This window comes from Alligator sinensis, unplaced genomic scaffold (assembly GCF_000455745.1).
Source record: "Alligator sinensis unplaced genomic scaffold, ASM45574v1 scaffold489_1, whole genome shotgun sequence".
In the NCBI taxonomy this organism is placed as follows: Eukaryota; Metazoa; Chordata; order Crocodylia; family Alligatoridae; genus Alligator; species Alligator sinensis.
In genome coordinates, this window is record NW_005841901.1 from 2,944,189 (window position 1) to 2,958,141 (window position 13,953).

At 45.0% G+C, this 13,953-nt stretch overlaps 1 protein-coding gene across 4 annotated transcripts in view; it reads right to left on the minus strand.

Moving 5' to 3' along the window:
* Window positions 1-1,970: 1,970 nt before the first annotated feature.
* The window catches only part of LOC102376769 (sulfotransferase 6B1-like), a 154,217-nt gene continuing 142,234 nt past the window's right edge, over window positions 1,971-13,953 (minus strand). For 3 of the 4 annotated variants that reach the window (XR_003092769.1, XR_003092768.1, XR_003092767.1), the window contains 4 exons: window positions 12,053-12,209; window positions 8,925-11,571; window positions 4,379-4,540; window positions 1,971-2,026 (listed from right to left, as the gene is read on the minus strand). Coding sequence is in view for 1 of the 4 variants with exons in the window: in XM_006018427.2 (XP_006018489.1) it covers window positions 11,441-11,571; window positions 12,053-12,209 (288 nt within the window). In the remaining 3 variants the exon portion in view is untranslated. Of the gene's footprint in view, window positions 2,027-4,378; window positions 4,541-8,722; window positions 11,572-12,052; window positions 12,210-13,953 lie in introns of those variants that run through there. The other variant, XM_006018427.2, reaches the window with a different exon arrangement.

Consider the following 13,953-nt stretch of genomic DNA (forward strand, 5'->3'; position numbering starts at 1 on the left):
CGGACGAGCCAGGGCTGTCGGAGGGCGCGGTCTTCCCCCGGCCGGCCCCGCGCGGGAGGTGCGCCGGGCAAGCCGAGCCTGGGCGAAGGCACGTGAAGCCCGGGGGCATTCCCGGACCGTCAGGGCCGGATGAACGCGGGTGCCTAGGGCCCTAAGTGAAGAAGTGCTTATTTTTACGTATTGGAATGGAGTTGGGGGGAAAGTCATATAAAAGTTTCTCTCTTCAGCTGGGGGCCTACGAAAGGGTGAATCCGGCCCTGGGCCCTGTTCCTCCAGCCAGACGGAGTCAAGCAGAACAAAGTTATGAAGGAGCCCCCTGTTCAGAGGATGACACAGCACTTCCTGAGCACAGGGGGCCTTTAAAGCATCGCACCCAAATGCACTGATGTATTCATTAGCCTCAGACACACGTCTCCTCCACGACAGCGGTTCTCAACTGTTTTTGTATTGTACCAGGACTAGGGTGGCTGTCATAGAGGACATGCCTGTGTCCTGCTACTCTGTCCCCTATTGATACAAAACCCCACACCTTTATGTTCTCCATTTTTCCTCTTCAACAAAAAAAAAATAGGGGACATAAAGGCATCCGGTTTTGTAGCAATAGAGGACAGAGGACAACCAGACTGCCCTCTATGATGGCCACCCTAACCAAGACCCATTTGTAAACAGCAATGGCTAGTCCCAATTCAGTGCCCCTCACTCGCAACCGGCTGCCCCCCAGCCCTCCAGTGTGTGGGGCAGGAGGGGCTGGAGTTCTGCCAGCCTGCGAGGGAAAAGCCACAGTTTCCCACATTTTTCTCCTTGAAAAGAGAATCCATTTTTAAACTTTGTTTGTGACCCTTTCATATATTCTTGTGACCCACTTTTGGGTCATGTTACCAGATTTGCCCATTACTTTGGGGTGTGCTCATTTATTAGGGATAGTTTCTAGGGTCTTGGTAATTCTGTCAATGTGCTGCTTGTGTTACTATACGGAGCTGTATTTCTCCCTTCTTCAAGCCCTCACCCCCAATGAAGCTATCTTGCAGGACTCAATTTCAATGGGACTGGGTTCCTCCAGTCACCAAATCAGTCATATACATAAACACACACAAATTAACGTGACACGCCTGACCTGGCCGGGCTGATCAGCATGGACAGGCTGACACCCTCATATGCCAAGAATCAGTTCATAAGAGCAACAATAAAATGCAGTCAGACACAAGCACACAGGTAAACAGAATCCCTCTGAATCCGGCTGGGTGTCCAGCTGACACCCTCATGGGCCAGCATTCAGTTCATAAGGGCACGTCTGAGTCAAACTGGGTCAATCAGCCTATACAAGCTGATCCCCTTATGTGTTTCAAACTCAGCACGTCCCAATCTTTGGCCTCTTACTGAGCAGACCCCACAATATTTTTGGGCTTCACAGGGATCTTTAGCTTAGGTAAAAGAAGCGTTGCTGCAGAGCACGGGAAGAAAGAGAAGCAGAGAAGGAAAAATATACCCAATTACTACCAGTTTGACTATAAAACTTATTTATTGCTAAGCATATGAAATATATAATAGTACTAGTAGTAATAGACATGCAAAAGAAAAACAAACACCAACAATGACAATACTACCCTGGTTTCACTAAGTATTTGGGGAAACTTAGCTCAAGCTTAACTGATACAGTTCAGGTTCAGAAGTTTATGCCTAGAAAGAAGACAGAGAACGCTGGGATCTCACCTAGTCCACGGTACTCAGGCTGCAAAGCTGACAGGCACAGTCTGTAGCACAATCCTTGAAGAGAGAGATGATCTGTTCTTCCAGCGTCCCAAGAACGACAGGGGATGGTGTCAGCACAGGGGTTTTCTTCTTCTCCTTCTTTCCTCCTGCTTATACTTCTTTTCCTTCCTTTTCCTCTTCCTCTTCTCCCTCTAGCAGCACACACACTTACAGATTTTTATACCCTCAGTTCAGCTGCTTCGAAGCACCCTCAGTAGTGTAAATCATTGTCTTTTCTATTGACAAGGGGTTATCTGGTTTGGACCATCTCAGGAAACTGATTGATAATGATTAGGGCTCCAACAGGCTGGACACTGCAATGAACCCTTAACCATTGTTCAAATGTTGCCCATACCCCCTCTGACTCAGTCTCTTGCCTCAGCATTCCCTAACCCAGCAACCAAGCTTTAGTCAATCAAGTTTAAATAGGCCTCCCATAGTGGGACCGGGACATGTACGGTCCGAGATGCCTATTAAACTTAGAGGGGTGTGTGGGGGGAGGGGGGGGGGAAGGAAGTCCTTTGTAAATCCAGATTAGAACTGGTCTGATAAATGCTGAGCTGGGCGTGTGTGAATATGGGTTGATTAGCATTTGGAGCACAGATTCCCCATCATGCAGTGCTCCCCTGCTTCTCTGGTCCCAGCATTCATTGCAGTCTCTGCTTCAGGCTTTCTGTTCTCCATCTCTCATGTAAATGAATGGTCATCAGGTTCTATCTCAGATGCAAATGAGACCTAGGGCAGTTGTTTCACTCTTGTCAGCCTTATCTGGATGGTCTTAGGTGTGTCTCTCACTGCCTCTTAAATCAGTTTCGTTTATGTAGAAAAGGGGTGTGTGTGAATCAGACAGACTGCATCCTGTGCCAGGGTTCCCAAGAACACACAGCTGAGACGTAACAGTCATGACCCGCAGGTTGAGAAACACTGCTCTAAGAGTGCTAGAATGCCCGTTCCTACAGCAGATGGATAGGCGAGTAGGGATTTGTGGGTAGACCATCAGCCTTCATTAAATCACACCAACCAATAATGAGTTCACAAGTTTCAGTATTTGCAAGTCTTTAAATCTACCATGAAAGTCATCTGATAATTCAGGGACAGTCACCCTGTGGCACATGTCACAAGTGCCATGGGCTACCTCTGCATGTGGCACTTGCCAGACTGGGGAAGAACGCACACAGCACAGACACAGATGAGGCAGGGAGCAGAAAGCAGAGCAATGGATTGGGCAGGGGATGGAAATCTGAATGGCAGTCAGGCCAGATCCAGATATGCAGGCATATGTGGTTTGCAGCACTGAAAACCTCTTTGCAGTGCCACAAACTCTAAACCTGGCATGTTAAAGCATGTCCAGCGCTGCAAATTTGCAGTGTGGGGGCAAACTTTGTTACTAGAAATTCCAGTAGCAAAAAAACCACTATGAAAAAAAAGTGGTGCAGTGCATGCCACAGGAGTGTGCACTGGCAGACAGAGGCTTAGTCCTTCCAGAAGATGCTTTGGCTGCTGGCCAGAGATTTTTTTGGCCAATACTGATGGCTGATTATTTATCAGCCATATCAGCCAATACCAATCCAATTTTAGATATGCAGCCAGGCAGCTTGGAGGTCAGTGTCCAGCAGCCAAGAAGTCTGTGCAGTGGAAAAGGGCATGGGGAGAGGCAGACTGAGGCCCTGCAGTGAGGGAGGGAGTGGGACTGGGGCTGCAGGTGGCTTGTCAGGGGAGAGGGGCGGCAGCTCCTGCCTCTGCACACGCCCCCAAGGTAGACTTGGGGGGCATGTGCCCCCAGATCTGTGCACAGGACAAAAGCAAGTTGCCCACTATGGGCTCAAGGCTGGGGGGGGATGAGCCAGGGCTACACTCAAAGAAGGGAGGGTCAGGGGTGGGGTAGGCAGTGGCAGTGCTGGGAGTGGGGCTACAAGGTGGGTTACAACCACCCCAAAATTCACTATAGCCACCCCATAGCCCCCCCTCCCAGCATCACCACCACCTGTCCAAATACCGCCTGGCCCAAGTGCAGCCCCAGCCCAGCCCTCCCACTTGGAAGAGGCTGGCACAGCCCCCAGCCCACCCTCACCTCACACACAAATACCCTTTATGCCTTTCCTGGGGAGCACGCAGAGGCAAGGAGCTGCCCCCTCCCACCCCCTGCATCCCCCAGATCAGCCTCCCATGGCTCCATCCCATGCCCCACCCCACCCAGGCTGAGCAGCATCTACCCCTGCCCCAGCCCCACTCCATCCCTCACTGTGGGGGCCTCAATCTGCACCCCTCTATGCCCCTTCCCCCACACCTTCCCCCCTACAGACTTACTGGTTGGATGCCACTCTCCAAGCTGCCAACCTGCGTTCCTAGCCACGTGACCCAAAGTCAAATGGGGGTCCAAAGTTCAGGGACTGGGTACACAGGCTGAAACACTGGAACAGGCTCCAGGGAAGTCACACAGACAAGAGCTACATGCAGACTGAGGCTATTTTGTTGCACAGCGGGGGCTAAGTGCTGCCAAAGCTCCTAAGAGCAGCACTGGAACCAAGCAGCAGGCTCAGGCTCAGCTGGTCCTACTTAGGGGGTTGAGTGTTAGTGACCAAGTTGCCTGACTGCCATGCTAAGGCCTTACAGGTGTAATGAGACCTACCTTTCGCCACACCATTGTAGGAGTTCTGTCCACTGCAGTACTGGCAAGTTTACCTAGCGAGACGCTAGCATTCTCCAATGCATTCTCTAATGCATTTGCTAATTCCATGCGTTGTTTCTTTAAGAGCCACAATGCCTGCCATTTCTTTCTTTACATTTCCATCTATTCAAATATAGCAAACAAATATTACTAGTTGTGGTTGGTCTTTGAATTTGTCAGCAGAACAGATCTCTTATATGGGCCTCTTTAAATTATTGGAAAACATTGGCTGCCTACCAGAACTCAGTCAGCATAATCTACCCTTTCCATGACAGAATGTGGGGAACAGTCAGCTATAGGGGATCAACATCCAAGGCTTTTGAGATTCAAAGCAGAGTCAAGCAGAGCTGTGTCTTTGCCCTCACCCTATTCAAGATGATCTTTTATTCTGACCTACACTTGAGATGGTATAAGCAGGTTGAGCTTCAAGGGTGGCTGCAACGCCTCTTAGTGGTCACACACTTCTTACCCTGCTCCAGCTCTAGGGTGCCCTCCCCTTCTCACTTGTCTGTTATGCCCTTGATGTAATTGTTTGGATTAAAAGGGGGGCTGCCCAATAGGTCCTAGAGCAAGCCCCAATTCCTCTAGCAGCCAGCAGGTTCCTCCTGGACTCAAGCCTGCCCTTAAGCTGAGTGGGCACTCTTGGCCCATCTGTGCCCCAGGACACCTGCAAGTCTTAAGGGCTAATTACATGGCTCCAACTGCCCCTTACGCTACCCGTCAATGATTTCAGTGGACATTTGGCCCCAGTTCAGTACCAGGCCACCTCAGGCCTTTATACCCTTGTCAGAGCCTCAGCCTTCCTGGCCCCAGCCCCTTTTCTCTTATCCCAGGATACTGTGTTGGGCCTAACTGCTGAGTCCCAGCCTGAATCTTAGCCTCTCGGGTTCGACCTCACTTGGGCATAGGCCACTGATCAGATTTCTACCATCTAAGGCTGTCTCCACCCTGCCTTGGGCACTGAGCCTGCTCTGGCTCCATGTGGGCACCTGGCTCCTGTCTCTGCCCCTCCCATGCACAGGATCCCCATGGCCCTGGCTTTGTCTTCCCCAGGCACAGGGCCCCCCGGCCCTTGTCCAGCTCATGCCCCAGCTAGGCTTCAGCTTCTCTCGCGCTCTAGACTTGGATTTCCCCCTCAGGTCCAAGCTTGGAATCAAGACCCCCAGGAGGGCTCTAAACACTAGCATGCCCCTGGCACCCCACTGTGGGTTAAACCCTGGGTACCCTGTCATGGCCTCCATTCACTCGCCTTTCAACTACTCCCAAACCACCAGTTGAAACTGGAACCCAAGAGTAAGCTTTCTGGCAAACACAACTAAACTCTTTCTGGGTCCAAACATAAACAATAGCTACCTGCCTGCATAACAGGGCTTCCACTTACTCCATGTAGGGCATCAGCACTATTCTGTGGCATGAGGTAGAGAGGAATGCATATGGCTTTTTCTTCTGTTCACCTTCCTCAAGACAGTCCCAGTACCAGCTAGCAGATTTCCTACATTCCCCTTGCCCTGGAGCTCTTACCTCAGTGGTCTGCAAGGCCAGATTGCCTCTTCTGGGCTAAGCCCTGGGCTTTTGAGTCTTTCCTTGGGTCACCTGACCCTCTGCTTCCATCCCTGGCCTGTTAATCACTGTCCACACCTGAGGCAGATAGTCATCTTATTTAGACCCCTTCTACCATCAAATCTGTTCAGAGGGGCTAGGCTGACCAGCAGGCCCTGGGCTCCCTCCCCTTTCTCAATAATGGGTCAGGGGCCCTGTTACAGCCAGACACTGAAGGAATTTTATTTTCATACGTGTTCAACTGACATGCTTTAAAGTGAAGACTAAAGTGCAGAAAGTTTTGATTCGTGAGCTGCCGTTTGCTGATGACACTGCACTGCACTGATAGCCCACACGGAAAGAGACATTCAAAGCCCCATCAGCCTATTCACTCGCCCCTGTTAAGAGTTTGCTCTTATAATCAGCCAGAACACTGATTCACCACCCATGATCACAAGTTGTAAGTAAATCTACATACCTTGGCCATATTGTTACCAAAAACCTGTCCCTTGAGGCTGGACTGAATACCCACACAAGCAAAGCATCAGGTGTCACAAGTATGCTGAGGAAAAAAGAGCTCAACATGCAGAGGAAAGAAGAAACCTCAGGAAAAACCTTGTACCACATTCAGGACTGTTAGATACGAACTGCACATGTGACAGTGCAGAAGGGACTGTCATTCAAGAATTGTACAACCAAACCCACAGATGTTCAATGAGCTGATACCTCACAAGGTACAGTGCAAATCTACTGGCTCAAAAGACAGACAGATGCCTATTGAGGATTGGTCTTGGATATCTTGACTTATCTGATGGATCACATGGTCAAAAACCCAACAAAACAAATATATAAAAACTGCTTCATGCTTATTTTTATCTCCACTATTTCTTTTTCTTGCTTTTATTTTAAAAACTGTCTCCTACCTGCAATGCACTGTCACAAGACACTTTGGCCCAAAGTAGAAACTAGCCAACCTCCACTGGAGGATTCAGCTTGAGGAGGTGGCACCTTACAGCGGTAGAGCTGAGGTGAGGAGAGAGCCACAGCAGTATAAGGGAAAGGCAGCATGCATGGATGAGGTCCTCTAGTAGTGGGATGGGTGAAGCCACTGAGTGGTGGAGCAGGGCACCTGTATAGGATAGCCAAGACAGAATAAACTGACACAGGAGAGGCCTGGCTCAGCAAGAGGTCTCACCTTTATGAGGAGGGGTTTTAGTTCCCTGTAACAAGCCAGGGTGAATAGGGATGGTATTGTTGCATTTGAGTCAGGTCATTATCCTAGCACAGTGGTTCTCAACTTTTTTTAACCCCTCATTAGATTCAAGGCACCTCTTGGAAAATGACAGTTCTTTGTTTTCACTTTTGTTTTCGACAATGGAAAAAACCAATATAACACTTCTGTTGCAAAGAACTCAGAAAGACCACAACAGGTCAGACTCTATTTGAAATCTTGTGAATCATGTTTATCTTGTGAATCATGGTTGCTAAGTGTTAATATTATGTGGCCACAGCCCCTGGTTGAGAAGCACTGCCCTAACATGACAGGATATATCTCTGTGCTGTTCTGTGGCAAAAGGTGACGGGAAATGCATGTGGCTTTTTCTTCTGGCACTGACTGGGAACTGTACATGACTTGCAAGGCTCAGTTTGCAAGGTTATACATGACTTGCAAGGCTAGTTTAGAAGGTTTTAGATATATTTGAAGCACAAAGGGATATAAATCTTTGTTCTTTTCTCCCCTTCTAGGCCAAGTATAGATTGTCAAAACTCCCAAGACTGACTCGATTCAATCTTTGCAGGTGAGTCTAAGCTGTGTAGATTGAACTGATAAGTGAGTGACAGGCATCCTCTTTTGATTCCAGAAATGCAGCCACATGCCTGCAGTGGCTCAGGCTCAGAAACTGGGGGACACCAAAGCATGCCTCCCTGCTCGGCTGGAGCAGACAGCTTGGGCAAAGGTAAGCCAGCCTACCCTGCGAGGGGCGGTTGTGGGGGAGGTGCAAAGCATCCTGGGATGCTGGGGGACTATGAGTTAATTTGAACCTAGAGGGGATCTTAAACCAGTTTTGGCCTTTCTAAAAGCAGTCTATGTACATGGAACTTCTGTTATGTTACAAATCTAAACCAGTTTCTGATCACTTATACCAGTTTATGTGTAATTTCTGTCCCTAGCCCTAAAGAGCCCTCCATCTGCTTCCAGGATAGAGAAGGGTTTCTGCTGTTTCCTTCTCTCCTGTATGCTTGGCTGCTGTAAGGAAAGTATGTTTCTGAGCTGTCCTATCCTTCTTTCAGATTTCTGGTGTTCTCAATTAAGAGGACAGTCCAGTTTATACCCACCACCTTCTCCTTGCTTGTAGTTTTTTTTAATAAACCATTCTAGTTCCACAGAATAAGTTTCTATGCCTTCCTCTGCTGTATAATGAGCCAACAGTAAGTTTAAATCCTGTCTCCCACTGGGCTGGCCTTCTCTCGCAGAATGCTACAGCTATGAAGAGAACTTAGGTCACATGTTAAGGCTGACCTAAAGGTAAAAGCTATGTAAAACACAAATTCACTGAAAAAGCAGATATAAATTCTGGATTTTGAGCTGATGGCAAGACAAGAAGACAACCAACAAACAGAACAGAGGCTTGGCATGAGTAGTAGACCTCAAACCTAAGCAAGCTTTGCATAGGGAGATAGATGGTCCAGAAGTAAACTTAGTCACAAGATCTGCTGTAAGGGATGAACAATGGGACAAAATATAACAACTGCCAGCCTGCTCAAAATGAAATATTTAATTTTCTTAGGAAGAAATGGAGAAGTAAAAGTGTTAACAGTTGCATTAGGTGACAGCAATTCCCTAGGGATTCCCTAGGTATTAGGTGATGTGAGAGTAACCTGAAAAGACAACCTATTAGAAGTTGGGAGTCACCAGACAGAAAGGTTCAAAAAGACAAATATGGATGAAGAAATATGAATACATCACCTTTGATGTGTGGAAGGATAGATATGGTATCACTGATGAGAGAGATGGATGATCCTGCTGATTTGCCTGTCTTCATATCAGTCTCAATTAGCTTTGCCCCCCATGTAAGGATCTTTGCACGATCTGTGTTCTCCCCTCTTCCACATAAGTATCCTACATTCTCTCCTCATATGTTTAGGGCTATGTGTACCCTCTCCATCATGCTGTCTCCCAAAAATGTTCTTTCCTTGAAATTTTCGGAATGAATAAGCTGCAACATTTAAACACTATTACATTACATCCAAATAGAAATATATTATTGAGTACAGGACCTCACAAGCTTGACCAATTATTGGAGTTTGGTCATAAAATACTCTTCACTACAGCATCATTATAGATATGCAAAGCCCATTGCAAAGAGGCAAAATAACTTCAATTTCTACAGGTTTATTTAGTTGACAGCACACAAAAAAAATCTCAAGCACAGCAAAGACCCAGGAACACCTACTGATTTACTATCAATGAGCAGATAAAGAAGGGAAAACACACAAAACCAAATTTACAAGTACCATGAATCAATACCAAAGTAAGTTCCAAGGTAATGTGTGACTGAGGTGGTATAGTGATCCAATTCATAGTTGCGAAGGCCAAAATGAACCATTCGATCTATTATGTATATAAGATAGTACCTGCTTCCTATTCACAGAAAAGAAATCCATAAATTTTGGCCCTTTGCTACACAGCTTACAATTCTCACTAACACTGATTTTAGAAGGGTTGAGAAAAGAGTGATAGCTACACAAACTATTACTCGATCTGTTTTTATGCAGAGAATAATGATGCGCACAGGGAGAAAAAAGGTTCCAGAGGGCAGCAGTGCCCCAGCAATTACCTCTTCCTCTACCCAGAGTGATGCAATACACCCTAACACCTTTTGTCCAACAGCTCTCCCAACTACAGTTTCCCCTATATAAGATATCAAAACAAAACCTTGCCTAAGATACTGGTATAATTCATGACTGAAACCCTTAATGTTCTGAATCAACATCAGACTTGCCATATTTATCTGGACTTGATGTCCATGTAGTTTAATGTCCTATCTTTGAAGGTGACTAGTACAAGATGTTTCACAGGAAGGTGCAATAACTTCTGCAGCAAATAGAAGTGGAAGATTTCCCCTGTTCCCACAACAGTTATCTTTGTTAGTAGGAATTGGCATAAGTCCTGAAATACAAAGCAGAAGACTTAATATCACTTTCAATTTTTTTTTTTGGTCTTTCAAAATGCGTTTATCTTATCTCCACGGCTTCCTCGATCTGAATTAATTATACACAACCATAATTATATGTTGTTTAAAAACTATTTCCTTTTATCAGCATTAAATATGTCATCTTTTAATTTTATTTGATATACTAATATCTCATCCCTCTCAATATACTAAGACAATAAACAAAACCCAAAACAAAAAACCCGGAATTTCTGACTTCTTGAGGACATATCTTGTTTTATACTTTAGTTGTACCTCCTTGTCAATATCTCTTCAATTGATTTTCTCCCAAGTCTTTAATCACCCTTCTCTGAAGCTCCTTTAATTCATTATTGTTTTTAAATGGTGGGAAGAGGATCATATACATTATCTCAAACAAAGCTAGCCCATTGATTCATAGTATTTAATTATTAATATTGTCCTCCATACCGTTCCTTCTGCTCCATACTACTTTGCTTGCCTTTTGAGATCACAGCTGTACATTTGGCTGAGGTGTGCATAGAGCTGTCTGCAGTGTTGTCAAAGTCCTATTTCTACATTGATACGTTTCATTTAGAACCTGATATGATATAAGCAGTTAAACTTTCCTGACAATATGCAATATTTTGGATTTATCATCAATGAACTGTATTTGTCTTTTCACTCTGTTTAGCTCTCTGACATTCTTCTTGGTCTTTACTAAATGCCTTTTTTCAGTATCAACTTTTGCTGCTTTATCAGTCATCCCCTTTTTCTAAATCACTAATAGATTAGATGTCACTGGATCTTACATAGAATGCCAGTGCACCCTCCTGATAGACTTCTGCAACAATAAAAAATTGATCACTAAACTCCTGAATACCACAAGAACCTCATACAAGGTATCAGACAGCACAAGTTGTATAGAAAACCAAGTCAATTACTGAAGATGGGTCCAAAGCAAAATACCAGGAAAATTTTGAACTTGAACTTTCAAAATGTTTGGATGTGGAACAGGGATCAATATGGATTAATGGCAGATCAAGAAAATATTAGTAATTTGAAATAGCTGTGAGTACTTTAGTATCCTAGCCATATGTTCTTAAGTTCTTTTGCATATGTATCAATGAGGAAAAGTTGGTCTTAGTGACTTTACAGTGCTTTCAGACTTTTTATTTTGCTAATGAATATGTGGAAGTCTAGATTACTTTAATCTATGATTCATGGCATATTTATTTAGGACAATCATATTTAATAGTAAAGTAGGTACTGTTGTTGAACACATGGTAACATAATTCTGATGTTACAAGATTTAGAATTTGCAGTATATATCATATTTTAATACTGCTCCCAGTTTAGTTCCTGCTAAGCACTCTTCAAATTTTGCATCCATTTCCTGGCTCTGAGCTTCAGTAAAGAGGGTCTTCCAATCTTGAACAACACCTCAGAAACAATGAAACAGACAAATTAATATTCCTGAAAAAAGCACAATTCAGATAAAGAATATTGAAATGTTGACCCAAGTTGTTGAAAGACTGACCTTATTACCTCATTTCAAATCCACATGTTGCTTATACAAATGTTGGCAGGATTCTTTGAAGTGAAAGTCTTACAGTGACTTTTACATGCATCTCTGCAAGCACCTTTTATAACCAAGAGATTTTTCCCCCCCAATCTCATTTTGAAAGAATAGCAGTAGGTGCTTCAGTAGTCAGCTAGTTTTGAAAATCTTTTTTTCAAAAGATGAAAGTTAATTTTCAGCCATGATTCAAAAGCATTAGTCCTGCATTTGGGACCTCCCAACAGAGCTCACACAGGGCACATATCTTAATAACTTTAAAAAAATAATAATTAACTCTCTAGATCAACATTTATTTGATGATTTTTGGATTGAAACTTGAGTAATCATGCTATAGAAATCTACCTTTTCTGAAAATAATAGGACCAAACTTGCCGTGTGTTTCTGCAGATTTACTGCTCATTGACTGGAAAGTGGCATTTTCTGCAATAGATTGCATCTTTTCCTCAGGCAGAGTCAAACCCAAAAATTCAGCTATTTTTTTCACTCCTTCATACAGGTTCTGAAAAACAAGAATGTGGTGGAATCAAGTCAAAGTGAATATGTCTGATCTTTTCCTGTACTGTTGTATCATATTAACATATGTCATTCTTACATAAGCCACAACACACAGGATTAGAGTATTAAGTTCAACCAAAAAAGGTTGTGGGAAAGGTGATTATTTTAGATAATATTTTACAATTCCCTCTCCAAAATGGAAATACAGGAAGGAATCATTCTTAATATTTTGCATTTTTCCTAATTATTGCAATTGAGGAGATTTTTGTGTAACAGCAGGAACTGTTATTGCAGAATCTTAAATTGTAAGAGTAAATGTACACATCCTGTAGGTTGAAAGATCTGAGGAAAGGCACAAACAATAGTGCCCAAAAGTTCACCTACTGTCTCTCCCAATTATATAGTTGGCTGCTATAGATATCACCAGGGATCTAGGTTTTCTATTTGCCATGGAAAAACACAGATTTTCTCTTTTAAAAGTAGAAAAAAAACCAAGAAAATCTTTAAAGGAGAAAAACACGGAAACCACGGGCTTCCCCTTGCAGGCTGGGAGAGTTCCAGTCTACAAGGGAGTGCTTGGGGCTGGAGGGAGCAGGAGGAGGGTGATCACAGGCAGGGAGTGCCACATATATGTATACCTGCACACATGCACATGGATGCCAGGCAGCATGGTAGAGAGCGGCTCCTGCATCTCTCTGCAGGTAAGTCTATAGGTAAGGGGGCATAAGTGACATGTGGGGGGGGGGTAGAAGTGGGTAGACTGAGGTGGCAGTAGCAGCAGCTCATCCCGAGCCCCCACAGTGAGGGAAGGAGTGGGGCAGGGTTGGCAGCTAGGGCTGTGATTGCTGCCCAGCTGGGATGGTACCCAGGGTGGGAATGTGTGGCCAGGGGGCCTGACTGGGGAGCAGGAGAGAACCATGGCTGGCTCATCAGGAGGGTGGGGAGCTGGCAGGGGGGCTGGTTCCCCACTGCTGCACACACTCCCAGGGTGGGGTTGGGCACCATAGGCAATGTGTCTGAGGGGCACATGCTCCCTCAGATTTGTGCACCCACAGCAGGACACAGGCCTGCAGCCTGGCCAGACTGGCATGGGCAGGAGCTGCCTCCGTGGCCCAGTAGGCAGGACTCAGCATGGGAGGGGTGGCAAAACTAGTTGCTGGTGCTGCTGCTACTGCCAAACCCCCCATGCCAGCTTCACTGCCAGCAGTGCAAGGACTAACGGGCTGGGGTAAGGGGCACTGCTGGAGACAGGGGGCTGTGGTTTGGGAGTGAGGGGCACTGGTGGGCTTGAGGGAGGTTCTGGCTTTGGAGTGAGGGGCACCAGCAAATAAGGGCTGCTCACGCCACAAACCAGTGAGAGGGATAGCCACAGCTGGACTCATGTCCTGGGCAGGGGTAGCTCTGATTTTCTATGATAAAAAAACAAAATCAAACACAAAAATATATAGGTATTTAGCATTTATTTTATGTAACGGGAAAGACATGGATTTTTTTAATCGGATAATTTTGGATATTTAAACAGAGTAAATCAGGATCCCTGAATATCACCCACAAAAATTGCTTCTTGCATTCTAAATACCTATACATTTTGGCATTTGATTTAGGGTTTTTTATTATGGAAAAATCAGAACTCCTGCTGAGACCACTCTGTACACTCCAGAGAATTATACAGAGAAAAATTCAAAATTATGTGCAGAAAAACTCAACGTTATGCAAAATGCATTATTTTTTTTTTTTTTTTTTTTTTT